Source organism: Lampris incognitus, chromosome 1 (assembly GCF_029633865.1).
Source record: "Lampris incognitus isolate fLamInc1 chromosome 1, fLamInc1.hap2, whole genome shotgun sequence".
NCBI classification, from domain to species: domain Eukaryota; kingdom Metazoa; phylum Chordata; class Actinopteri; order Lampriformes; family Lampridae; genus Lampris; species Lampris incognitus.
In genome coordinates, this window is record NC_079211.1 from 96,669,902 (window position 1) to 96,697,768 (window position 27,867).

General features: G+C 42.9%; 1 protein-coding gene across 1 annotated transcript in view; it reads left to right on the forward strand.

The window, feature by feature from the left end:
• The window catches only part of ipo11 (importin 11), a 388,461-nt gene that overhangs the window by 58,073 nt on the left and 302,521 nt on the right, over positions 1-27,867 (forward strand). Inside the window, exons 6-8 of the mRNA XM_056273222.1 lie at positions 1,478-1,610; positions 8,260-8,318; positions 21,777-21,825. Of these exons, the coding sequence (XP_056129197.1) occupies positions 1,478-1,610; positions 8,260-8,318; positions 21,777-21,825 (241 nt within the window). The remainder of the gene's footprint in view (positions 1-1,477; positions 1,611-8,259; positions 8,319-21,776; positions 21,826-27,867) is intronic.

The window sequence follows — 27,867 nt, forward strand, 5'->3', positions numbered from 1 at the left end:
ACCTGGGGAATTTCATCAGCGTATCCAAGAGCTGAATAACGATGAAGTTTCAGGCATACTTCCAACTGAACCTTTCTCAGTTCAGCCACTTGCTCCATCTGATTGCTCTCCACCTCCGTCGCACTCTAACGAATGGAATATATTGCTGCTCGTGGATACTACTGAAATGCTAAGAGCGGAATAGTTTGATGCGCTCTCCACATCTGGTTATGCACTGTAACAGTCCGCTATAGGGCAGGGTAGGAGAGAAAACAGCTCTCCATGCACCGAGAGGCATGAGGGAGAGCACACAGTTACAGCCTCCAAATCGCAATCAGTCTGACAAAACACAACACAGAATGAGCCGTAGAACAACGAGAGACATCCATAGACGGAAACAGATGGAAGAGGAGGGGGAGTTGACAGATAATTATAATTACAATGAAATTAATTTCTCTTTCATATTAAACATCCCACGACGTCAGTGGAAAGTATTTTTGCAACTGCGTTTATAACTCTTTTTTTTTTTTACTCGAACCTAGCTTAACCATGTCATTTGATACGTTACTGTACACTTTTAACAACAAATATTACTGGGACCACTACAAAAAAAATTGCAGATGAACATTTAATATCCAGGAATTCCCATTATAGACACTACCACTGCACATCGGCCATACATGGTCCAGCCATATACTAGGTTTTGACCCAGTCTCGTTTATCTTCTCTTTTTCCAGAACACCTGGGCTACCTGAGTTCTGTCCATGACTTGTTGTTGTTGTGCAAAAGCACATTTGTTCTGAGCCACTGGCCTAGCCTGTGAGTGGGACAGTGTATTTTTGTCTGCCTTCCAAAAGGTTGTTTTGCTATTATGGAAGGTAACGTTTAATTGATTTGGGCACAAGGTAATTTAATAGCAGGAAATTTAAATGGAGTTCATTTAGAGCTAAATAACACCCCTGACTCAGAGGTACCACTCTGCTCTCTCTTTCTGTCTCCCTCCCACTCTTTTGCCCATTGTGTGTGTGTGTGTGTGTGTGTGTGTGTGTGTGTGCGCATGTGCGTGCATGAGTGTGCGAGTGCCGATTATGTGCAATTTCTCTGTGCGGCTGCATTTGTTAGGTGTTAGTGTAATTCCATTTGTGCATTTGTGATGTGTACTTTTATATTTTGTGTGCATACATATCATTCTGGTGTGTCAAGTCAATTTTAATTGTATAGCCCAATATCACAAATTACAAATTTGCCTCAGTGGGCTTAACAGCAGCATAACATCCTGTCCTTAGATCGGATGCTTATTATTAAAGTTTATTATTTTGCAATGTAATTGCAAAAATCACAACGATCAATCCCATGGGCGCATGTGAGTGACCACTAGTCTAGACTGATTTTATCTGTCTTATTTGTGACTGACTGCACTTTATTTCTGTGTGTGTGTGTGTGTGTGTGTGTGTGTGTGTGTGTGTGTGTGTGTGTGTGTGTGTGTGTGTGTTGGCAGCTGGCATCAGGGATCTACAGCTTTGCCTGCTCCCTGTGGAGCCACCACACTGACTGCTTCCTCCAGCAGATCTGTGCCAGAGATGAGGCTGCTGCACTCGGCTCACTGGAAAGAACGCTGCTCTCCCTCAAAGGTAACAAAGTATGCAAACACATGCTCACATGCATTAGCACTTAGTGCAACCACACACACACACACACACACACACACACACACACACACACACACACACACACACACACACACACACACTATTCCAGTTTATTGGGATTCAAATGAAAATGAGGTGAATGTCTCTGGATGTTTCTTGTTGTCGTACTTAAACAAGACTCTGCGTCGTCAGTTGTTAGAGTATCACTACCCCCTGTACAAATACATCTCACAGAAGGTGTGGCTCTCTCCACTCTCCTCTGCCCATGCACATCTGCCAGTCTTCTCCCAAGTTTTTGGAGAGTGAGACAATATTATTCTGAGCTGTGATTTTTCATTTATTTATTACAGTTTATCTACAGTTCATGTTTCCCTTTTCATTTGAAAGTTCAGATAGTTTGTTATTGTTAGGAGTGGAGGGGACAAGTACCCCACCTCAAATGATCCTTTTTTTGGCAATAGTTCAGTGAGATTCTGAATCACTCTCCATTTTCTTTGCAGCTGGCCAGGGTTGGGCTGATATAAAAATGTTCAAACCGGTTCGATATTAAGCTTACTGGAAGCGACCGGTATACCAAATTTTAACACTAGGTGTCACACTTGACTCAGCAGCCGCTCCCAAGTGGCCCTTAATGAGACTGAATGAGAGAGTGGCGACTCCAGTTGGTTGCCCTACTGTCGCAGCTTTCGTTTTCTTTGACACTAACTGTGCCCTATCTCGTCTCTCACATCACCCCCTAACAAAGTAAACAAGCACACCATGGGCCGTTCCCCGACTCACCTCTACTGAAATTTGATCTCCTTGTTGCTGGCCTCAGCTCGGCACTAAATTGTGCACAGCTTGTCAGACACTAGTGTCTCCATTAGTCTGTTTGTAAACAAACATAATATTATGTTAGTCACGTTGTCATGTGGCTAATTATCTTCGCAAGGTCACGCATGCGTGTGTGCGTGCGTGTGTGTGTGTGTGTCTGTCTGTCAATTGCTAATCTCACATGCTACTGGACCTATCAGCCTAAAAGTTTTTGTGCACAGTTATGACTGTATGATGAAGAACCTCCCGTTGTTACGGTCATTCAGAACCTTTGAAAAACGTCTGTCCTCGCAACCACCGCTCCCTCTCTTCATTCACTCTCTAGCTCGCCCGACCAGCACCTACTTTCTGTTGTTGCCCGATGTGAGTCAACCATGTGCGTGCATGACTCACATCTACGGTTGAGTCAGATTGGGTGGGAAAACCAGTGTCAAAACCAAAACATTATGGATTCGGGAATGAGTTTTGAAAGTAAACGAGAAGTCGACCGAAGTCGACCAGTGTCAAAACCAAAACATTATGGATTCGGGAATGAGTCTTGGAAGTAAACGAGAAGTCGACCGTATTTCACAAGCCATTAAATCATTCACTTTTGATCTCAGCACAGGAGAACTGAAGGAACACTGGATGAACCAAAAATAATTCGCCTTATTCACCTCACTGCCACGAGGAAGTGCTATAGTCTCCAATGTTAAAACGCCGCATGAAAATACAATTTAAAGAGTATGATTAATAACTCACGGCTGGAAATCTTTTCAGTAGCTACAATAAACATTTCCCATGGCTGAGCTGTTTTGTTATCGTTGTTTTAGGAATAAAAGTCAATCAGCAGGGCTGCGTATTAACAACTCCCCCCCCCCCCCAGATTTACCGTTAAGTCGACTGAAGCGCTGTGCAAAAGTCTTACAATGGCAGGAAAATCACTGGTTTTTCTCTCTGTGTGTGCGTGTATTTCCCTTCTCCCGGTAGGCACAAAAGGGGGGTGTGTCGCCAAGTTCGAGCACTGGAGAAGGGGAGATGCATATGCCTGGCGGAGATCTGCACTCTGCTGAGTGCACTCCTTTAGTTGGATTTAGCGCTATGACTCCGTCCGCACAGGTTGCTGATGTAGGCCGCTTTTTAATTTGCCAGAAATAATGCCGTTTCAGTTGGTTTGCATAAAATCAAACTTCAATCTCGTACACCGGACCGGCAAAACCAGAAACCGACCCAGCTCTATAGCTAATGCATCAGCAGGTGGTGCTAGTAAGACAAACTACACAGACTTTATAAACCAGGGCTTCTTAAAGTCCGGACAGCATCTGGACCCAGCCCACACCTCATGTTTTGAATACAATACATTATGAAGCGTAACGTTTTCTATTTTGTGTACTGTTGCTGCCGAGTTTGCGCATTAACATTACAACAGAGAATTTGCTTTGGGGTGGTGGGAAGCATTTATTGCACTTACAGAAATGTCTTGAGTGTAGTTGTCATCAGCTTGAGTAACAATAGCTTCACTTCAGCTGGTTCACTGTCTCCTCTGCCCTGCTCTGTGTGTGTGTGAGTGTGGGGGGGGGTAGACTAGCGTGCGTGACCATAAATGACAATAACAAGTAGCCTACCAGTACACGAGTAAACGGTAGTGAAAGTGGAGCCAGAAATTAAAAAAAAAAAGTTTCGTTTTACCATTTAATAACCAACCTTTTACCAATGCTCGCATTACTAACGTCTTCTGACTTTGCCCATTATTATTTTAACAAAAATTTGAGGTTTTAAGGCGCCTTAGCCTTTTTAATATTTGTATCATTAGCTATTCAAATCAGTTTAAGCCCAATATGTACATTTAAAAGTGAACTCGTTGGCCGCTGCTGGAGTTGGAGACACCATTTTATCGGGGGAAAAAATCCACTTAGCACCGGCGCGCAATGAATTGGCATCTTGACTGTCTTGAACTTCAATGTATGTTGCTTAAAAGTTACAAGTGAGTTGATAAATGTTATTTTGTTATTGCTAATCATTCTGGACCTCTGACCTTGAATAAAAACCAGATGCGGACCTTTGGGTAATGAGTTTGAGAACCCCAACATAAACTGTGGACAACCTCTGTCACACTTATTGACAATCCTTTTTGTGTCGACAGAATGGATGCTTTTTCTCTACTTGATGTATTACTTAACAAAAAAAAACCCATACTGTAAATTAGAAGTTCATTAACATGCTTTATTGTTGTGCTGTTGTATTCCACATCTTCAGATTATTAGACTTTGTCATGATGGTGCTTTACAATGTTGTATGTAAAATATTTGTTATGTTATCATACATATAATGAAGACCATCATTACACCTTACAGTTATGTATTTACCATACAGCTGCTGTTCATATGATTTTCAAAATGGGAATGGGATTTGGTGTTTGGTGTATTGTATCATATCACATTTATCTGCATTATCTTTTGTACGATACTACTGTTGTACTCTATTGCACACATCTATGAAACAGATCATTTTGCATCCTCTAATACGACATTCCCCTTTGGTGATGGTTTGGCAGTGTTGTAATTTTCCTCCCAGCATATATACTATGATTTTCCATATCTTTGCTATCTTTACAGACGTCACATATACCTGCAACTTAATACAATCTTAAAACTTTATTGTTTTTGGGTTTCCCCCTGCTTTTTCTCCCCATTTGTGTCCGGCCAATTACCCCACTCTTCCGAGCTGTCCCAGTCACGGCTGCACCTCCTCTGCTGATCTGGGGAGGGCTGCAGACTACCACGTCTCCTACGATACATGTGGAGTTGCCAGCCATTTCTTTTCACCTGACAATGAGGAATTTCGCCAGGAGAATGTAACACATGGCAGGATCACGTTGTTCCCCCCAGTTCCCCCTCCCCCGCGAACACGCGTCCCGACCGACCAAAGGAGGTGCTAGTGCAGCAACTAGGACACATACCCGCATCTGGCTTCCCACCCACAGACACGGCCAATTGTGTCTGTAGGGGCATCTGACCAAGCAGGAGGTAACACGGGGATTCGAACCGGTGATCCCCGTGTTGGTAGGCAGCGGAATAGACCGCTGTGCTACCCAGATGCCCTAAAACTGTATTTTTGACTTAATTTTTTGTCTATATTTATAGTCCTTTTACTGGTAGGTTCCTTTTAAATTCATCTGCCTACCTCCAGCTGCATTAGCTCAATTTCCCCACAGACATCATTGAATTTCATCTTATATAATTTAAAACACTTGATCGGATATTAGAATACGCATAGTATTACCCAGTGTTGAAATATTGGTATAACTTGATTCACTCACACAGTGCTAACATATTGAGATCAATTGATTCAGTCAGACGCTGTGAAATCAAACTGAAATATTAATATGTGCTGCTAACAGCTAAGGTGTAACAGCTGCTAGAAAACTATCAGGATCAGCAAAAATAAGTTTTTTAATGGCAATATTCTTGCTAAATAATGTTTTTAGAGCAGGTGTTTTTGTACATCTGTTGCACTGACTCTTGACATTTTCTCACTTCAAATTGCATAAAGTTATTGATTTTCAAGCATATAACTTTGAAAGATCATGTTTTTCTTCACAGGTTAATTTGACTAATTACTTTCTTGTCATTTACAGTGATTTGAGGTGGTCTTTGTGCTCCTATGTCTAGCTAATGTGTTGTTTGTTGTTGTGATACTAGTATTGCAAGCTGCCTCTGTAAAGATGAAATAGGGAAGGCAAATTTAATTATATACCATATTTCATGAAAGATGCCAATTCAGTGTTTTATATAAAGGCATAAAAAGACATCGAATAAGAAAGGCAGAACAAGATAAAGATTAAATAACAAAAAAAAGAAAAGAAGAGATTTTCTTAAAAGAAAAGTTGGAGGATAAGCATAATTGCTTAAACAGCAAAACTAGACGAGTACACTCAGTAGAGTTCAGATCTCTACCAGGTGTGTCCTCCCCCTTCTCCTGTGCTTGGACTTGGTGAAAAAGCAGCTGAGGAATTAGCATGCAGTTATGGTGTAAAACAGGTATTTCAAAGGTTTTGAATCACCGCAATCACAAGAGGTCTTTGGTCATACAGTCATAACTGCACAAACATTATTCGACTGACAGGCCCAGTAGTATGAAAGATTAGCTGTGGACAGATACACACACACGGACAGAAAAACCAGTGTTTTTCCTGCCATGATAAAACTTTTGCGCAGTGCCCAAGTTGATTGAATAGGAAATATGAAAAAAAAAAGCTTTTCATATACAGCGCTCAAGCTAAAAAAAACTAATAAAACCATTTTGCCTGTCAGTCTGTGGATGTGCGGCCTCCTGGGCAGACCCTCGCATGAATGCGACCAAGTCTAATATGAACTTGCACTTTTCAAAAAGAAAAGGTTTGCTATGGGACGATTTTGGTCTAACCTTAATTCTGTCTTTATTTTCATAATATAATAAAGCTGGGTAAATCGTTTACGCTCGCGCATGCATGACTCACATCCACGGCTGACTCAAATCGGGTAGCGACAAGAATGTGCAACACCTCCTGTTTTGAGTGCACCCTAGAGGAAGCTGTTCCTTTATAATTTTTGCATTTTTCAAGATTATCAAAATTCTTTTAATAACTTTTGATCATGTCGCCGCCCAGTCTGAGTCAACCATAGAAGTGAGTTATGCATACACACAGTTGACTTAGACTTAGACAGCGGCAGAGAGCAGCGTTGTTCAAGCGAGCTAGAGAGTGAATGAAGAGAGGGAGCAGCGATAGTGAGAACAAACGTTTTTTGAAGGTTTTGAATCACCGCAACCACGAGAAGTTCTTCTTCATACAGTCATAACTGCACAAATAATTTTAGGCTGATAGATCCAGTTGTTTACAAGATTAGCCACACATGTACACATGCACGCGACCAAATGCATAGTCCCTCCAGGCTGTCCGCCTTGTGAGGATAATAAAAAGCTAATCAGATGGAGGCGGGACCTCCTAATAAAACACACTGAAATTCAGTTCATAAGTGCTACTAGTGCAAATGGGAAAACTCACGTAATACTACTACCCCTTTCACACTGGCCAAAAATCCCGCAAAAAACCTGCTCATGTCCACCTTTGGTCAATGTAAAAAGGCGGATGTTAGCAGGGTTTTTTTTTTTTTTTACAAGTAGGCGCCGAAACAGTTTTTTTTTTCTTATTTGCATTTGGCATTACTTTTCAACCCTTTAATTTCCTAGAAATCAAATTAGAATGTGTGATCGTTTGAGCCACTGCTTTTTAAAAAAAATCTATTTCCCAGCATTGATTTAGTTTTCTTATTTTTTCCCCCCCTCATGTACAGCACTGAAAGAGAATTTATACTTTGGCACTTAGTTTGGAAGTCAAAGTTCAGGTGTTTTCACCACAGTATTCTCAAGAATCCACTTATATGAATGCATCATCAACTACTGTGTATTCTTAAAACTCTAAAAAGAGGCTTTATTGAATTGGCACACATGGTATCAGTAGGGCACAAAGTGTTTTTGTTTTTTGTTTTTACCAGGAGTCCATGTTAGCATGAAACAAAAAGGCAGTTGTGCAACTTTCGTCATAATGGGTAAATAACACACTTAATGGAAGAATATTTTTCCATAATTTAATTAAGAAGGACTTGCAGGGTGCCTCTGTAGCTTAATGGTTAGCGCTCCTACCACATGGTCGCAACTGTCGCCAGTTCAAATCCAGCCGGCGACATCTTTTTGCATGTCATACCCCCCCCCTCCATTTCCTGTTTGCCCTCCGCTGTGACTAATTAAAAAAGAAGGAATACTATTTTGCCCCCATTTATGCTTTTTTCACTCTCCCCAGTTCTTCGGAAACTGACGGTCCATGGATTCCAAGAGCCACAGCAGAATATGGAAGTTATGGTAAGTAAAGAAAAAAAAAACATTTTAGCCACAGAACATTTAGATTAATTCCTGTTTTGGAAAGCTGACATTTTCCTGTTGGATCTTTTGAGTCAAAAATGACTCCAGTCCTGCTATGCAAAATGCGGACGGCAGCCATGATTGAAAGTGCGTTGAGCCCGGTGGTAGTTCACAGAGTTACAACTCCCCCCCCTGAGCTCTTGTCCCGGCCCTCGGGATGAGGAGAATCCAAATCCATGGAACTGTTAATTCAATTGAACGTAGATCTCAGTAAAACAAAAGAAGGGGAGGAAAAAAAAAAGATGGGTGCGTCCGGGGAGGGTTTCAGTTCTCCTGTGGTACACAATTAATGCAATAATTTGCACAAAACACCCTGGTCCTGTGAAGTCGAGCCAGGGATCCTTACCAGCTCCGCTTCTTCCCGTCACAAGTGAGTGATTTGCTGGAAAAGCTCCACTTGTTCTGTGCTGTGGAGAACCGTAAAGCGGAAAAAAAGGTGGGGGGGGACCCATCAGAGGGAAATGAAGGCCTGGAGTGACTGTGAAGTGGTAATTTTAGGGGCATCTTTTTCCCTCAACCCCTGCATCTTCTACTTTTCCAAGAAGCAAACACTGATGCAGTCATAGATGGGCTTAGTAGACCTTACCTCAGTTGACCTGACTGCTGAAAGATGAAACAAGTCTTCCCAAGGTCCAGACCTACACTTATAAATGCTTTTTAAATGTAATTTCACATGCTGTTAGTTCCTTGGTATTATTTTTCACCTTGAAAAAAAAATCACTCATTTTTAAGAGGCTTGTTATCCATTGAAGGGCCATGGTGTTCAGAGCTCCTCACAGATTAATTCTGTAGATGATCAACAGAATGATTATCATTTCGCTCGCAACTTTGCCTTGACAAGCATCCTGCATTCATTTCCACTGCTCTTTTCTCTGCCCGTCTTTCTCTCTCAACCTTGATTTTTTTCTTTTTTCTGTATTCTACCCTTTTAATACTCTCTCTCTCTCTCTCTTCTCTCTCTCTCTCTCTCTCTCTCTCTCTCTCTCTCTCTCTCTCTCTCTCTCTCTCTCTCTCTCTCTCTCTCTCTCTCTCTCTCTCTCTCTCTCTCTCTCTCTCTCTCTCTCTCTCTCTCTCTCTCTCTCTCTCTCAATTATTCTCTTGTCCTGGGCCCACAGAAAGACAATAAGGACATTTAAATCTTGGTGGAGTCTTTACTGGGCACTGTTGTACCACTAATGAGCCAGCTTGTGGTTGGCAGACTGAAGGTTGTGTGATGGTAAAAAAAAAACACATTAAAAAGACATTAGCTCTGAGCTATAGCAGGTTATTTAGTTTGGTGTGCAGGAATAATGGTCAGAGTTAATATTTCAAGGTTAGATGAACTTGGTGTTATTTAGACAGAGAGTCATTGTCTCCCACCAGGACTTCCCTGTACAATCTTTCATGCTGTATTCAACTGGTGGTGTGTTTACAGGACCATACTTGTTTAGTCTGAAATTTAAGTAGATGTTTCAGCATGCCCCACCATAATAAACCCTGTTATTTGCCATGTCTAACACGAGCTAACTTGAATCAACAAACATTTTTCACATTGAGATTGAGTTTCCTGCTTACTTCTGTTTATATTTTACCAGAAGGTGTGGTCTTTGAAATTCAGTGACGGTGCTGTTTTCTTCAGTCACTCAGCCTGTGGTCATTTATATTCTCCCTGTGGTTGAATTGAGGTTGCTTACATGGAAACATAACGCGACACCATCAATAACCTGTTACTCAATCCCACCCTCCGCTGTCTCGCTCGCTCACACATCAAACACACACACACATCACACACACACAATGTTATTATAAACAGTGTTCATATTCCTACCGGATAGCTGATGCATCTGATAGTCGGCTTTCCACGTCCTTGAACAAATTTCACAGCATTGAGTAGGAAGTCAATCGCTCTTAATCGGGACCGGTGAGGTGACTCAGAAAAGAATGATGACATGTAAATGAATGGGCTGCAACAATTGATTACATCCAATCAAAGCCAGCTTCCCAGTCACAAGTCTCTGACTGATAATTGCAGGGCTGACTTGATTGTTGCCACGGTAATTGATTGCAAAATCAGTATTCAAATTTTTTTTCCCCTGGGAGACGGTAAATGCCAGTTGGTAATACGGCACAGGGAAAACGTGAAAAACTGTCCACGTGAACGCAGCATGTTAACTCTGTTTATAATCATAATAATGCTCATAATCCTAAGGCAACAGAAGTAATGCCGTTAATTATGTAAGATTTCATATAAAGATCGACGCTGACAAAAAGCCTTATTTTTTTTCTTTTTATGAGCAAGCAATTTCACTCTTGAGTATTTTTGTAGCCAGTTTATTTCAATAAAAACAAAATACATTGAAGTCCGATTTTGCCTTTGTCAATTGCATAATCATGAATTACAATAACAGTCTAATGATGGCATGTGATAAAGACACAATTAATTAATAGTAATAGCAAACATGAGCAATTCCTCTTTTATAGTCTAAGGCTGTAGTTTAATTTGTTGCACAGTTGCATGGTTAATGGGTGACCTCTTGTCATCTTTTATTGCAATGTTAACAGACCATTAACAAATGATAGAAATATAGTGTTACAAACTTGGCTCAGGACTTGCAACAAATGAGAGTACACACACTAATGGAAGGTAAGAAGATATTTATCAACCAATCTAAAGTGAAGGCCATTTGGAAGGTGACCTGACTGCTCAGCAAGAGAAAAAAAAATCTCCTAGGATAGCACCCCTTTTCTATCCTTTGGCCAGTCCTGTCTCAGGGGCAGCCAATTACCTTGACACACGTCTCACCACTGGCGCTTATGAAAGACATAAAACTGAAGAGATATAAAGATATAATGGTTTCAGGTTTATGTGTCATATATGAAAAGTCAGCTTACTCTTACTGTCATAATGAAATAACAACAACTTAGTTTTGTATAGTGCCTTTCAAGGAATGTAAGGATGCTTTACACTAGATAAGAAAAAAAAAGGATTAAAACAACGATGTAAAGACTACAGACCATAGGCCATAGTAAAAAGGTAGGTTTTGTTTTCAGTAGTCTTTTTCTTTGTTTTTTTGTTTTTTTAATTTCCCCCCCTTTTCTCCCCAACTGTATCCGGCCAATTACCCCACTTTTCCAAGTCGTCCTGGTAGCTGCTCCACCCCCTCTGCCGATCCGGGGAGGGCTGCAGACTACCACATGTGGAGTCGCCAGTCGCTTCTTTTCACCTGACAGTGAGGAGTTTCGCCAGGGGGATGTAGCACGTGGGAGTATCACACGATTCCCCTCCAGTTCACTCTCCCCCCTGAACAGGTGCCCCAACTGACCAGAGGAGGCGCTAGTGCAGTGACCAGGATACCCACATTTGGCCTCCCACCTGCAGACACGGCCTATTGTGTCAGTAGGGACGCCCGATCAAGCCGGAGGTAACACGGGGATTCAAACCGGCGATCCCCGTGTTGGTAGGCAACAGAATAGACTGCTATGCTACATGGACACCCAGAAGTCTTTTAAAATTGTCCAAAGAAGCAGCATTGCGGATCTCTGCTGGAATAGAGTTCCAAAGGGTTGGGGCTGCCACACTAAAGGTTCTATCCCCAAAAGTCCTCAGGCTGGTGTGGGGGATGGAAAGCAGACCCGTGTCTGCGGACCTATATATAGGGGTTATAATATAATATAATATAATATAATATAAGAGTTGAACAGGTCTAATAGATACTGGGGGAAAGGGCATGGAGGGATTTATAGGCGAGGAGGAGGATTTAATAGGAAATGCGGGATTTGACCAGGAGCCAATTAAAGTGGACAAGGGTGGGGGTGATGTGTTGCCAGGGCTTGGTGTGGGTGAGCACCCTGGCAGTTGAAGTCTGCACATACTGAAGCCTGTCAAGGGCTTTGCTAGGTACCCCAGACAGGACTCCATTGCAATAATCCAGACGGGAGGTGATGAAGGCATGGATGAGGGTCTCTGCCATTGACTCTGAGAGTAATGGTTGGAGTCTGGAGATGTTTTTGAGGTGAAAGAAAGCAGATTTGGTGACAGATTTGATGTTTGACTGAAATGAGAGGGTGGAGTCCAGAATGACATGAAGGTTGCGGACTTTTGGGGATGGAAGATAAGAGCAGCCATCCACGTTGAGGAGAAGATCTACAACCTTCCGGAGCAGCGCCTTGGAAGCCACAACCACGAGCTCAGTCTTATTGGTAGTTAGCTTGAGTAGATTTGATGACATCCAGTTTTTTATTTGGTGGAGGCAGTTAACAAAGGATTGTGGGGGGAGCTGAGAGGATGGTCTACTGCTGAGATGAAGCTTGTTTGCTGGCTCTACACACAAGTGGAAAATAAAGGTACTTTTAGAAGTACTTTGAGAAGTCAAGGTGCAAGAATAGGATACATGTTCAAAAACAGTCGGTGCAGAGATGCTCAAAGGTGCGTCTCAAATCTTGATCATGGCAAATGAACAAGAATACAGTTGGCGCAAATATAAAGTGAAGGAACAGTAAAAAAAAAAAAAACCAAGAAATTGGTGAGGAGCTGGAAAAGTTGCAGCACTACTGTTAACTACCATCTTCCTTCTTCTCTTATATGAAATTAATGATTGCAATTTCTTGTCTGTATCAAGATCACAGTGCCAGGGACAATGGGAGTGCAGAGACTGGGAGTTTAACTGCTGACCTAAAGTAAAATCAGCAGACCTGAAAAAGAGCGACGGGGGACTTACACACTGTTAGTTGGCAGCAGCAGTCCTTAACTAAAGCAGTGTGCCCCAATAAATAATTTTGCCTTAGTTGGCAGATTGCACTGTGTTCCACTGTATTTTCTATTAGCCTTAGGCCTGACCCTAACACTTTACTCTTAAGAGATTTAAATATTTAACTTACATGCATATCTTATCAAAGCTTGCTACTCACCTCGAAAACCATTTGGCCTTTTGTGATAGCTTGAGGTAAAATAGAATTGGACATTTAGGATGAGTATCTCATGTAAAATTCAGTCTGATGATGATGTAAACAACAACAACTCATTTAATGTGAGACATTTCATTTGGAAAGTAATAATTTATTGAAAAGGAGAAGCTTCTCCTAAATTAAATGTCATAAAACCAGTGACAACAGTTATACCCGGCTGTGGTGTTTGGTTGCCAGAAAACAAACAAACAACTAAAGTTTCTTGGCTCTGTTGGTTAGGTGAACTAAATGAATGGATACTAACCTATTACTGTTTGCCACTCGTCCTCCCTTGGCATTGCACTGCAATTGTGAAGGGGCTAAAGCGTCTCTAGAATTTTTCTGCCTTGGAGCGAGTTACCAGACACCCTGACTCACACAGACAGACAAATGTACGCCCTTTAACCACATCATCACTTTGTACCATAGATTGAAACTTTTACCATGGCCAGGAGTTATAGCAATGTTTTGGCACCACTGCAGAATATATTGGGGGTACATTTTATCTGTGACAGTTTATTGATGACGGGAATGAACCGTAGGCTTTTGTGCGGAGTTATTTCTGTTCTGACACAGGTGCTGGAAGGAAAAAGTGGGACGCACTTGTCTTAATGCCTATTATGAAAATTTGCCATTTTTTACTATTGCCAGTGTGCTGTTTTCCATACATAATCATGTGATGTTGAACCTCCAGTCAATTTTATTGGGAACTTCATCATCAAAAATTCTGAGATAGACTCTGTCAGAATAAGTTCATAGACTTTCTTCTTTACTTTACTCTGCATGTATGCGTATAGGGCTGTGCGATATGATGATATATATATATATATACACTACCGTTCAAAAGTTTGGGATCACCCAAACAATTTCGTGTTTTCCATGAAAAGTCACACTTATTCACCACCATATGTTGTGAAATGAATAGAAAATAGAGTCAAGACATTGACAAGGTTAGAAATAATGATTTTTATTTGAAATAAGATTTTTTTTACATCAAACTTTGCTTTCGTTAAAGAATCCTCCATTTGCAGCAATTACAGCATTGCAGACCTTTGGCATTCTAGCTGTTAATTTGTTGAGGTAATCTGGAGAAATTGCACCCCACGCTTCCAGAAGCAGCTCCCACAAGTTGGATTGGTTGGATGGGCACTTCTTTGAGCAGATTGAGTTTCTGGAGCATCACATTTGTGGGGTCAATTACACGCTCAAAATGGCCAGAAAAAGAGAACTTTCATCTGAAACTCGACAGTCTATTCTTGTTCTTAGAAATGAAGGCTATTCCATGCGAGAAATTGCTAAGAAATTGAAGATGTCCTACACCGGTGTGTACTACTCCCTTCAGAGGACAGCACAAACAGGCTCTAACAGGTACTATTTAATGAAGATGCCAGTTGGGGACCTGTGAGGCGTCTGTTTCTCAAACTAGAGGCTCTAATGTACTTATCTTCTTGCTCAGTTGTGCAACGCGGCCTCCCACTTCTTTTTCTACTCTGGTTAGAGCCTGTTTGTGCTGTCCTCTGAAGGGAGTAGTACACACCGGTGTAGGAAATCTTCAATTTCTCAGCAATTTCTCGCATGGAATAGCCTTCATTTCTAAGAACAAGAATAGACTGTCGAGTTTCAGATGAAAGTTCTCTTTTTCTGGCCATTTTGAGCGTTTAATTGACCCCACAAATGTGATGCTCCAGAAACTCAATCTGCTCAAAGAAGTGCCCATCCAACCAATCCAACTTGTGGGAGCTGCTTCTGGAAGCGTGGGGTGCAATTTCTCCAGATTACCTCAACAAATTAACAGCTAGAATGCCAAAGGTCTGCAATGCTGTAATTGCTGCAAATGGAGGATTCTTTGACGAAAGCAAAGTTTGATGTAAAAAAAATCTTATTTCAAATACAAATCATTATTTCTAACCTTGTCAATGTCTTGACTCTATTTTCTATTCATTTCACAACATATGGTGGTGAATAAGTGTGACTTTTCATGGAAAACACAAAATTGTTTGGGTGATCCCAAACTTTTGAACGGTAGTGTATATATATATATATATATATATACTATATATGACGATATAAAAAGGTCTATCATTTCATATTATGCTCCATTTATTTTGTTGTGTCACAAATCACACTCTTTACAACAATATTTTTCATCATTTGGAGTCTGTCCATCTTTTGCATGGACACCCCCCCCCTTCCCATTTGTATCCGGCCAATTACCACACTCTTCCAAGCCGTCCTGGTCCTCCTTCTGAGCCACCTTCTGAGCCTCCTTCCGAGCTGTCCTGGTCCTCCTTCCGAGCCATCCTGGTCGCTGCTCCACGGTCCAGGGAGGGCTGCAGACTACGACATGTCTCCTCCGTTACATGTGGAGTCACCAGCTGCTTCTTTTCACCCAATTTCCCCTCGTGGATGAATAAAGTATTCTGATTCTGATTCTGATGTTTCACCTGACTGTGAGGAGTTTCACCAGGAGGACGTAGCGCGTGAGAGGATCACGCTATTCCCCGCAGTTCCCCCTCCCCCCCGATCAGGCACCCCGACTGACCAGAGGAGGTGCTAGTGCAACAACCAGGACACACACCCACATCCGGCTTCCCACCCGCAGGCACGGCCAATTGTGTCTGTAGGGATGCCCGACCAAGCCGAAGGTAACACAGGGATTCAATTTGGCGATCCCCGTGTTGGTAGGCAACAGAATAGACTGCTATGCTACCGAGACACCCTTGCATGGACACTCTTTGCTGCAATATTTTTCGTCGTTTGGAGTCTGTCCATCTTTTGCATGGATTACATTAAGAAATTACTCTTATTGGCTTTTTACTCACCAAACTTTTGGTGCACTTACGGTAACTTAACTACTGTAGTTGTTGCCAACTCTCCACCACTGTCTGTCTCTTCCGCTCAACCAGGGGCGCAACAAGGGGGGGGTGCAGAGGGTGCAATGCACACAGGCGCCGCATCAGCGGGGGCGCCAAAAGTACAGTGTACGGTAAACAATTTCTGGTTATAGGCCTATTTGTTTTTTAAAAGTTTAATATTTATAAATATTATTACTTAGATGAGAATTTCGGATTAGAATATATAGTTAAATGTTATATTTTTTAATTATACATTTTTTTGCATACAGTCTTTTGGCGCCCCCGCTGATGATGCGCCTGTGTGCATTGCACCCTCTGCACCCCCCCCTCGTTGTGCCCCTGCGCTCAACTGAGCTCGGTGTGCGGAGGAGGGCATGTGCTCCGCCCGAGGTGAAACAGAGAAGAGGAGAAACTATCATGACCATAAATGAGAGCAAAATGCAGTAGAGGCTATGTTTATTTATGTTATTCAACTAATTTATGTGCGCTCGTTTCATTTCCGCTCAGTGTGAGAGTTTCTAATGCATTTTTCTGTTATTTATGGTCATGCTACTCTCCTGTGCTCTCTGGTTCAGCGAGGGTGGGGCTGCCCCTCCACACACACACACACACACACACGGGGGGGGGGGGCACCGACCAGAAACTATTTATTCATTCACTTTACAGAAAATCTACTACTACTACTTTCGGCTGCTCCCGTTAGGGGTCGCCACAGCGGATCATCCGTTTCCATTTCTTCCTGTCTTTTGCGTCTTCCTCTGTCACACCAGCCACCTGCATGTCTTCCCTCACCACATCCATAAACCTCCTCTTTGGCCTTCCTCTTCTCCTCTTCCTTGGCAGCTCCATATTCAGCATCCTTCTCCCAATATACTCAGCATCTCTCCTCCACACATGTCCAAGCCATCTCAATCTTGCCTCTCTTGCTTTGTCTCCAAACCGTCCAACCTGAGCGGTCCCTCTAATATAATCGTTCCTAATCCTGTCCTTCTTCGTTACTCCCAGTGAAAATCTTAGCATCTTCAACTCTGCCACCTCCAGCTCCGCCTCCTGTCTTTTCGTCAGTGCCACTGTCTCCAAACCATATAACATAGCTGGTCTCACAACCATCTTGTAAACTTTCCCTTTAACTCTTGCTGATACCCTTCTGTCGCAAATCACTCCTGACACACTTCTCCACCCACTCCAACCTGCCTGCACTCTCTTTTTCACCTCTCTACCACTCCCCGTTACTTTGGACAGTTGACCCCAAGTATTTAAACTCAAATGCCTTTGTCACCTCCGCTCCTTGCATCCTGACCATTCCACTGTCCTCTCTCTCATTCACGCATAGGTATTCCGTCTTGCTCCTACTGACTTTCATTCCTCTTCTCTCCAGTGCATACCTCCACCTCTCCAGGCTCTCCTCAACCTGCACCCTACTCTCGCTACAGATCACAATGTCATCCGCGAACATCATCGTCCATGGAGACTCCTGCCTGATCTTGTCCGTCAACCTGTCCATCACCATTGCAAACAAGAAAGGGCTAAGAGCCGATCCTTGATTTAATCCCACCTCCACCTTGAACCCATCTGTCATTCCAACCGCACACCTCACCATTGTCACACTTCCCTCATACGTATCCTGCACCACTCCTACATACTTCTCTGCAACTCCTGACTTCCTCATACAATACCAAACCTCCTCTCTCGGCACTCTGTCATAAGCTTTCTCTAAATCTACAAAGACACAATGCAACTCTTTCTGGCCTTCTCTATACTTCTCAATCAACATTCTCAAAGCAAACATCGCACCTGTGGTGCTCTTTCGTGGCATGAAACCATACTGCTGCTCGCTGATCGTCACCTCTCCTCTTAACCTAGCTTCTATTACTCTTTCCCAAATCTTCATGCTGTGGCTGATCAACTTTATACCTCTGTAGTTGTTACAGTTCTGCACATCGCCCTTGTTCTTGAAAATCGGTACCAGTATGCTTCTTCTCCACTCCTCAGGCATCCTCTCACTTTCCAGGATTGTGTTAAACAATCTAGTTAAAAACTCCACTGCCATCTCTCCTAAACATCTCCATGCCTCCACAGGTATGTCATCAGGACCAACTGCCTTTCCATTCTTCATCCTCTTCATAGCTGCCCTCACTTCCTCCTTGCTAATCCGCTGAACGTCCTGATTCACTATCCCTACATCATCCAACCTTCTCTCTCTCTCATTTTCTTCATTCATCAGCCCCTCAAAGTATTCCTTCCACCTTCTTAGCACACTCTCCTCGCTTGTCAGCACATTTCCATCTCTATCCTTGATCACCCTAACTTGCTGCACATCCTTTGCAGCTTGGTCCCTCTGTCTAGCCAATCGGTACAAGTCCTTTTCTCCTTCCTTAGTGTCTAATCTGTCATACAACTCACCATACGCCTTTTCCTTTGCCTTTGCCACCTCTCTCTTTGCTTTACGCTGCATCTCCTTGTACTCCTGTCTACTTTCTTCATCTCTCTTACTATCCCACTTCTTCTTTGCCAACCTTTTCCTCTGTATAATTTGCTGTACTTCCTCATTCCACCACCAAGTCTCCTTGTCTTCCTTCCTCTGCCCTGATGACACACCAAGTACCTTCCTAGCTGTCTCCCTCACTATTTCTGCAGTGGTTTTCCAGCCATCTGGCAACCCTTCACTACCACCCAGTGCCTGTCTTAACTCCTGCCTGAACTCCACACAACAGTCTTCCTTCTTCAACTTCCACCATTTGATCTTCGGCTGTGTCTTCACTCGCTTCCTCTTCTTGGTCTCCAAAGTCATCCTACAGACCACCATCCGATGCTGCCTAGCTACGCTCTCCCCTGTCACCACCTTGCAGTCTCCAATCCCTTTTAGATGGTGCCTTCTACATAAGATATAGTCCACCTGTGTGCACTTTCCTCCACTCTTGTACGTCACCCTGTGTTCCTCCCTCTTCTTGAAATATGTATTCACCACAGCCATTTCCATCCTTTTCGCAAAATCGACCACCATCTGTCCTTCCACATTTCTCTTCTTGACTCCATACCTTCCCATCACCTCCTCATCACCTCTGTTCCCTTCACCAACATGTCCATTGAAGTCTGCTCCAATCACCACTCTCTCCTCCTTGGGTACCCTCTCCACCATGTCGTCCAACTCATTCCAGAATTCTTCTTTTTCATCCATCTCACACCCAACTTGCGGGGCATATGCGCTGATAACATTCAGCAATAAACCTTCAATTTCCAGCTTCATACTCATCACTCTGTCTGACACTCTCTTCACCTCCAGCACGCTCTTGACATACTCTTCCTTCAGAATTACCCCTACCCCATTTCTCCTCCCATTCACACCATGGTAGAAGAGTTTGAACCCACCTCCGATACTCCTGGCCTTACTCCCCTTCCACCTGGTCTCTTGCACACACAGTATGCCTACCTTTCTTCTTTCCATCATGTCAGCCAGCTCTCTCCCTTTACCAGTCATAGTGCCAACATTCAAAGTTCCAACTCTCACCTCCACATGCCTACCCTTCCTCCTCTCTAGCTGCCTCTGGACATGCTTTCCCCCTCTCCTTCTCCTTCGCTCAACAGTAGCATAGTTTCCACCGACACCCTGCTGGTTAACAGTACCGGTGGCGGTCGTTGGTAACCCGGGCCTCGACCGATCCGGTATGTAAGTCTTATTTATGATCCGCATATTTGATTTGGCAAAGATTTTACGCCGGATGCCCTTCCTGACGCAACCCTCCCCATTTGTCCGAGCTTGGGATCGGCACTAAGGATGTACTGGCTTGTGCATCCTCAGTGGCTGGGTTTCACTTTACAGAAAATGCGCTATAATATTGTGATATGTATCATTATAGAGATATGAAATGGTCTATATTGGGATATGAGATTTTGGTCATATATTACACAGCCCTATATGTGTTGTAACTCTATGGTAATAGAACTAACATCTCCAGAATCTTGTCTGCTGCATGCATTGTGTGCATAAACACACACACACACAGCCCCCCCCCCCATTATCTATTCATCTCATTTTCATTTAGAGTGACCCACCTTTCCTCCTCCAATCATTCTGTCCAGTAACCCTCAGTCAGCCTGCTGTCACCGGCCCCCTCATTCACAAACCAGTTTTCACCTCCCAGCTCACTGCTGACATGGCCTATGACGTGGCACGGTGGCACAGTGCTTGCATTGCCACCTCCCAGCAAGAAGGTCCTAGCCTGGCCTTTCTGTGTGGAGTTTGCATGTTCCTCCCATGCTCACATGGACTTCCTCTAATATATATATATATATATATATATATATATATATATATATATATATATATATATAAAGAAACAACAACACAAAAAACATGAACACGCTCCTGTCCCGTCCCTGACCACGACAAGGATATCCACCTGGGATTGGTCCCCGGTTGCTGAAGGATAGGGCTGCCCACTGCTCTTGGCTGCCCCTGCAAGAAGTACAGCAGAATGGCACCTTTCTTCAGCCACCACTCCCTGCACGCGTTAGGGTGTGTTCTAGTGTGCAGCTGTAAGATGATTAAAGTCTCCTCAATTTGATGCACAAGTGTTCTCCATTTCTTCAAATGTTTTCTGTTCATGTCTCGCACTATAGTTTTCTCTTCTTCCATCATTGCTTACCTCTTACCTTGTTCTTGTTCTTAACTCTCCCACAGACCTTTCAACTTAATCCTTTTGTTTCTTTCTTGGCCTCCTTTTCTTTTTCACCATAAATACCATTCCAAGCTTTTACAGCCACTTCTTTTGCATTCATATCTAGAAAATCCCCGTATTCTTTCCGCAATTTTACCACTTTTCTCAGTTTTTAACGCCTCCTGTCATTTTGCTTCAGGGACGGAAACGTTGACAAGCTTTAGTAACCCTTTATATAGTATGTATATAATCCTGGGCAGGGGCAGCTAGGGCCAATGGGGATGGTCTGGAGATGACTGCTCAAATAGTTCCACTAGGTTTCATTCTCTCTCCACCCACCCCACCCCACCCAACCCCTGCCCTTCTGACACACACAAACACACTGAAATCTACCTTGTGTCTAGTCCCATAGTGTACCAATTGCTATCATGAACGTTACCCCCGAGACCTTTCCCCCCTCCTCTACTTCACTCTCCTCTTCTGCCTCGCCTCCTTGTCTTACTCTGAGGAGCCATAGCTGCTGTTGGCCATGGAGCCGGCTGGCTGTATGAGTGATTAATGATGCTGCTGTTGACCTCGTACCTGAACACTAACACTAGGCTAAACAAAATGCATCTCCATCTATCATCTAATTTCCACAGCTATGTTGTAGCAGTAGCAAGCTGCAGAGAATTGACCCTCTTTTATGCTGCGGCGTTAGTGCTTTTATTTATGCACCGCAGTGAGGACCGCTGCAACCCCGTACATACACACACACACACACACACACACACACACACACACACACACACACACACACACACACACGACAGACAAGTAAGTTATTCCGCAGTTAATGTTTTCCATTTTCAGGTCAATACAAAATGCGCTGAACGACAGGTTCTTCATGACAGATGGATCCACGAAAATGTCAAAGAGATTAAACTCTCGATCACCCTCTCTCCTGCTCTTCTCATTTCCAGGGCTTCTTGAATGCAGTGTTTGAAAGGCTAAAACAGTTCCTGGAGTGCTGTAAGTATATTCTCACTTGTCTCTTTTCTTCATTTCCCAAACAGCATAAATAGTCAACATAAATAGTCAGGATACCATCCCCCAGACTAATGCATACGTCAACCCCCGCTAAGAAATCCAAGATGAAACAATATATTTTTGACAGTGTTGTCAGTAAGGTAAGTTGGTGTGTGTACTTGTGTGATAAGAATAGGTTGTGTGCTTTTGGTTATGATTCCTTTTTTGTACTCAGTGTAAACTGTGTAAAAGTGGTTTGTGTATAATTTGCCAAAGATTGCTGGACACAACACTGTATGTTTGCAACGTGTAAATGCTTAAAACACAATTGCTATATATGTGTCATGTCCAGATATAGGTTTTATAAGATGGCATGCAATTAAAAAAAAATGGTGATTTAACTTTCAATGCGGGCGGCGCGGTGGTTAGCGTGGTCGCCTCACAGCAAGAATGTCCTGGGTTCGAGCCCCCGGGGTAGTCCAACCTTGGTGGGTCATCCCGGGTCGTCCTCTGTGTGGAGTTTGCATGTTCTCCCCGTGTCTGCGTGGGTTTCCTCCGGGGGCTCCGGTTTCCTCCCACAGTCCAAAGACACGTAAGTCAGGTGAATCGGCCGTACTAAATTGTCCCTAGGAATGAATGGGTGTGTGGGGGTGGGGCTGGCCAGGGTGTCTGCCCACCTGCTGCCCAATGACTGCTGGAATAGGCTCCAGTAAGATAGAGCAGGATAAGCAGTTAAGAAAATGGACGGATGGATAACTTTCAATGCATATTTGCACATCTGAAGGCAATGCTGTGTTATTGTTCTCTTATCTGTATACTCTATAATGTGAAAAGCCAGAGTCACACTTGTATGTAATGGATACCCGTCAAATAGAAACTACCTTGCTGCACCCTCTTAATTGAAGCATTATTGTTTCCATACATTAACCACGGGGAATTGGCAAACACTCCAAAGAATAGCTGGAAAGAGCTCTACATATGATGGATTAACACAATGTACGCTAACAGAACCAGCCATTACAAAGTACCCTAACTTTGTCCACAGACCTTTGTCCCAGCAGCAGTCAGCATATGGGTGATATTTCTCAGAAGAGCGTCATGAACTACCACTGCAATAGACTAAGGCAGAATATCATTGCAGATATCAGCTACCACGATCACTTTCAATATGTCCTTTGCTGAAGAAAGGGCAGACAGGGTCAGAGTCCTGTCGGTATTTTGGGAATGGCAGATAGCAAAACAGGGAACCAGCTCAGAGGCGAGTGAGGGAAAAATATTAGCTGCATCAGTCTGATAAGGTCAGCTAAATTAGCTGGCGCTTTTTGGGGTGTGGACACTACTGTCCATTCAGATGGCTGGCTCATGCTGTGAGACGATAGTCATCTGGTAGAGCTGTCCTGTCTGTCTCTCTCTGTTGGTCTATCATCAAGTTGTTGAAAACAGAAGTGGTTGTGTATCTTTCTAACATAATGAATATCTATGAATTATGTAGCTGTATTCCTAGTCTGTACATGTACTGGATTGTATTTCATGGCTTGCTGGGCTTTGTAAAAATCACACACACACACACACACACACCACTCCAGTCACTTTGATGACGTCACACATCAGTTAAATGACAGTAGGCCTGCTGTCATACTCCTGCAAGAAGGAAAACGCAGAAAAGAAAAGCAGTCAATGAAACAGTGGAATCCCTCATCTTTACATGAAAAAATGGAAGCAACAATCTTTCAAGACTGCCGCTTTGTTAACAAACATAGTCATAATTAGTGATTGCTTGAACAAAATGACTATAGATAAAGGTAACAAATTATAAAAACCAGTTATTTCCAAAAGGTTTTATATTCTGCCAGAAACTATTATTCTCTCTGCTTCCAGTGAGGGAGAAGGACAAGGAAGTAAACCACATGGGGCAGCTTGATGAGCTCTGGACTCTTGAGTGATTTTATGGAGCTAAATTTTACATTGGAGGGAGTTATGTCCACTTCTTTGTGTTTGTTATTAATCACAAGTGTTGGTCTTGGATTCTCTGGCAAAATAAGAGGGTGGGGTCAGCACTTGATTCCTGCACTGAAAGCCAGAGAGATAAAGTGTTTGTGCTCATGAATTAAGGGCCAAGTCACGAGTATACGGAACATTCTCCCCTCCCCCCCTTTCTCTCCAATTGTACTTGTCCAATTACCCCACTTTTACAAGGCGTCCCGGTTGCTGCTCCACCCCCTCTGCCGATCTGGGGAGGGCTGCACACTACCGTGTGCCTCCTCCGATACATGTGGAGTCACCAGCCGCTTCTTTCCACCTGACAGTGAGAAGTTTTGCCAGGGGGACGTAGCGTGTGGGAGGATCACGCTATTCCCCCTAGTTCCCCCTCCCCCCCGAACAGGCGCCCCGACCGACCAGAGGAGGCGCTAGTGCAGCGACCAGGACACATACCCACATCCGGCTTCCCTCCTGCAGACACGGCCAGTTGTGTCTGTAGGGATGCCCGACCAAGCCGGAGGTAACACGGGGGATTCGAACCAGCGATCCCTGTATTGGTAGGCAACGGAATAGACCGCCATGCCACCCAGGCGCCTGGAACATTCATATTTATTTTTTAAAATACTGTAAGTTTATCAAGCCTCTCTCGTGCAGTTCTCTCACCCTTGCTGGCTGTCTCTTGCGTTAACATCAGTCCCGCTATTGCTTATTCACATTTTAGTTTCTTTTTAATGCCCTTTTATAAGATCCATCAAAATTCAATTACTCAGGAGCGATAGAGCACCACTTATCATAATTGCCTTTGCGTTCTCCCATGGAATGCAGGCTTGATGAAGAGCCCATTTTGACACTTGTTTGGGTGGGCGATTGGACTTGCTCTCTGAAAGCACTTTATCAACAAGTGATCTGATTGCTTCATATGTGGGCTTTGTGCAGCATACTTGGACAAGCTCTCAGGCTGCATTTACCAAAAGAGAGAAGAGTTTCAGTACTGTGTGCTGCAGATTTGTTAAAGCATGTTAGAATTTGGCCTAAAATGGAGCTGTTATGTTTCTCCTCTAATTTTATGTTTTCAGCCTTGATTAAGGCAAGTCAATTAAGTCAAGTCAATTTTATTTGTATAGCCCAATACCACAAATTACAAATTTGCCTCAAGGGGCTTTACAGCAACACAACAGCCTGTTCTTAGACCCTCGTATCGGATAAGGAACAACTCACTTAAAAAAAAAAAAACTTTTAACAGGGAGGAAAAATAGGAAGAAACCTCAGGGGGGGCAACAGAGGAGGGATCTCTCTCCTAAGACGGACAGACGTGCAATGCATGTTGTGTTTACACAATTTACAGAATACAACATTGACAGAGGATAACAGAATTATAATGGAATTGTAAAATATGTGAAGAATATGATGAGGAGGATGCCAAGCAGTGTCCAGATGCCACTGGAACAGTCCAGGACCTGAGCCAAATGACCAGCATCACTATGTAAAAAAAAAAAAGAAGAAAAAAGTCACACATCTTAGTGAGAGAAGGATATAACATTCAAACAGGATAACACATTTATATGGATTTATAAAATATAAAAAAAGAAAATGTGATAAGGGGGGTACCAAGCAGTGTCAGGTGGTGACCACCATCACCAGGGAGAAGGTCTCAACAAGTTTCTCATATAGTAAGGAGAGAACCAAGACTCCATTGGTGATGTCATTGAGAGAAGAGTTTGGAATCTAATGAATGAAAACAAATAATTATCTAGGAGGGGACATACATAATTAGCCCAGTATCAGAGCACGTAGAAAACTTGGTATAGTTTGAGATGAAAGGGACTCGCTGGAATTGTGCAACATCTGAGCTTGCAGGGCGTCCTCGCCCTGAAAAAGGTTAGAGCAAATTTTCAAATTAGAATCACTTTTCCAAATATATGAAATCTTAACTTGATTTGTCATTACAGATTTTCCCAGAAGTGAATTTGGAGACAAAATAACAGTTGCATGAAAAATATAATGATTTATAGTTGTGCACTTTGCTTTCCTCTGCCATTCAGAGGTTTTTTGCCCATTTACCAGAAATTGCATTCTACTCCTGACCATTTTCCAAAAGCATACTGTAGTTGTTCAGGTTTTTTTTTTTTGAATGTGTTTGTGCAACCTTCCAGGCAACTATTGGTTTTCCCCCTTTATTTCAGTATGGTATATCAACTTGCAGAGACTTCAAATTTGATTTAGGTAGGCAATCATCACATCACAGCAAACTTTAGGTCAGCATTTTTTTTTCAGAGTTATGTTATTGCAGGGTAATACAGTTGAAAGTACAACTTGGTTTGAGAAGTTTTCTGGAGCTTTCAACTACATTATTCTGCAGTGACAATGTAACTTGGCAGAGAAAGAAAAGGTGCCAAGAAAGAAGCACATGACTGAGCAGCAAAAATGATCACTTTAAATTCTTGTACGGGCCAAAAGAGAAGAAATAGGACAAAGATGCTCTCCACTTTTTTTTTATTTTTTATGTAATGAACATTTTATTGAAAGCTTGAACAAAGAAATATGACAGCCAGGGATCGATTCACTCAATCAGAGAATCATCAATACTAAACTCCCACTGACTCACAAAATGGAAGAAAATAAAAGAACAGAAAGAACAGACCAACACAGTCATTTTCTCAAAGGATGATCACTACAGTCTATTGATAACACTGGATTACCAAATTGACCAATAAGTTGCAGATAATCAGTTGGTGAAAGGGCCCCACGTAAACATATCAGGCTTATTAAGTAGAGAGTGTGTCACTCTCATAAGCAGCTAACTGTGGTATTGTTGTAGACCATTCTTCGAAATGGGGTGGGCGTTTCTCCCTCCACTGTCTCAGTAGCGTCTGTTGTAAGAGCCAAAATAATCCATCTCTTTTAGACGGAGGAGAAGTCAAGAGTTCTGGAGCTCAGTGGTTGAGCCCATGATAGACAGTTTTGCAGAGATTTTTAACTTTTTGTTTAGGACTTCAAAACATAATTTCTTGAATATTATTCCACCAGTCCTTAAGTGTTGGACATGTCAAAGTAAATGTAGTATAGAGGCACCATTTCCTTCACATCTCCAGCAAGAATCTACTAGTAGTAGTTTGTTCCATTTATACAGTTGCTGTGGCGTCTGACGCCAATCAACATTTTACTGATATTACCTTTTTAGATGCGGCAATATCGATTCAGACAATTTGTGGTCAAAAGTTGGGATGTAGGGGTGTCTGGGTAGCATAGCAGTCTATTCCATTGCCTAGCAACATGGGGATTGCCGTTTCGAATCCCCATATTACCTCCAGCTTGGTCGGGCATCCCTATAGACACAATTGGCCGTGTCTGCACATGGGATGCCGGATGTAGGTATGTGTCCTGGTCACTGCACTAGCACCTTCTCTGGTCGGTCGGGGCACCTGTCCAGGGGGGAGGGGAAACTGGGGGAAAAGCATGATCGTCCCACAAGCTACGTCCTCCTGGCGAAACTCCGTACTGTCAGGTAAAAATCGGCTGGCGACTCCACATGTATCGGAGGAGGTATGTGGTAGTCTGCAGTCCCCCCGGATCGGCAGAGGGGGTGGAGCAGTGACCGGGACGGCTTGGAAGAGTGGGGTGATTGGCCTGATACAATTGGGGAGAAAAGGGGGGAAACCCCCTCTCCCTCCCCAAAAAAAAGTTGGGATGTACTTGCTGAAAAAGAAATTCAGACTTCAGTGTATCTGTAAAGCCTGATATGAGATGTATATCTTTTATTTTTTAGCGTATTTGCCATTTATACTCCATTTACATCTCAGTATGCATGTCTACGTGTTGGCACATGACCCTCCTGCCCCTTGCTCAAATAAAACCAACTCTCTATGTGTTACTCTCCCTGAAGGATTGTGAGGAAATTTGCAGTGCACCACCAAACACTTACAGAGAACAGTGGGCTAACTTTGGATTTTATGGTTTTCACTGATTTTCATGGTTTGCGACATAAAATGACATTCCAAATAGGACATTGACACCATTCATTCTCTTCTCTCTTTCTTATTAGCTGATTGAATTGATGCATGCCTG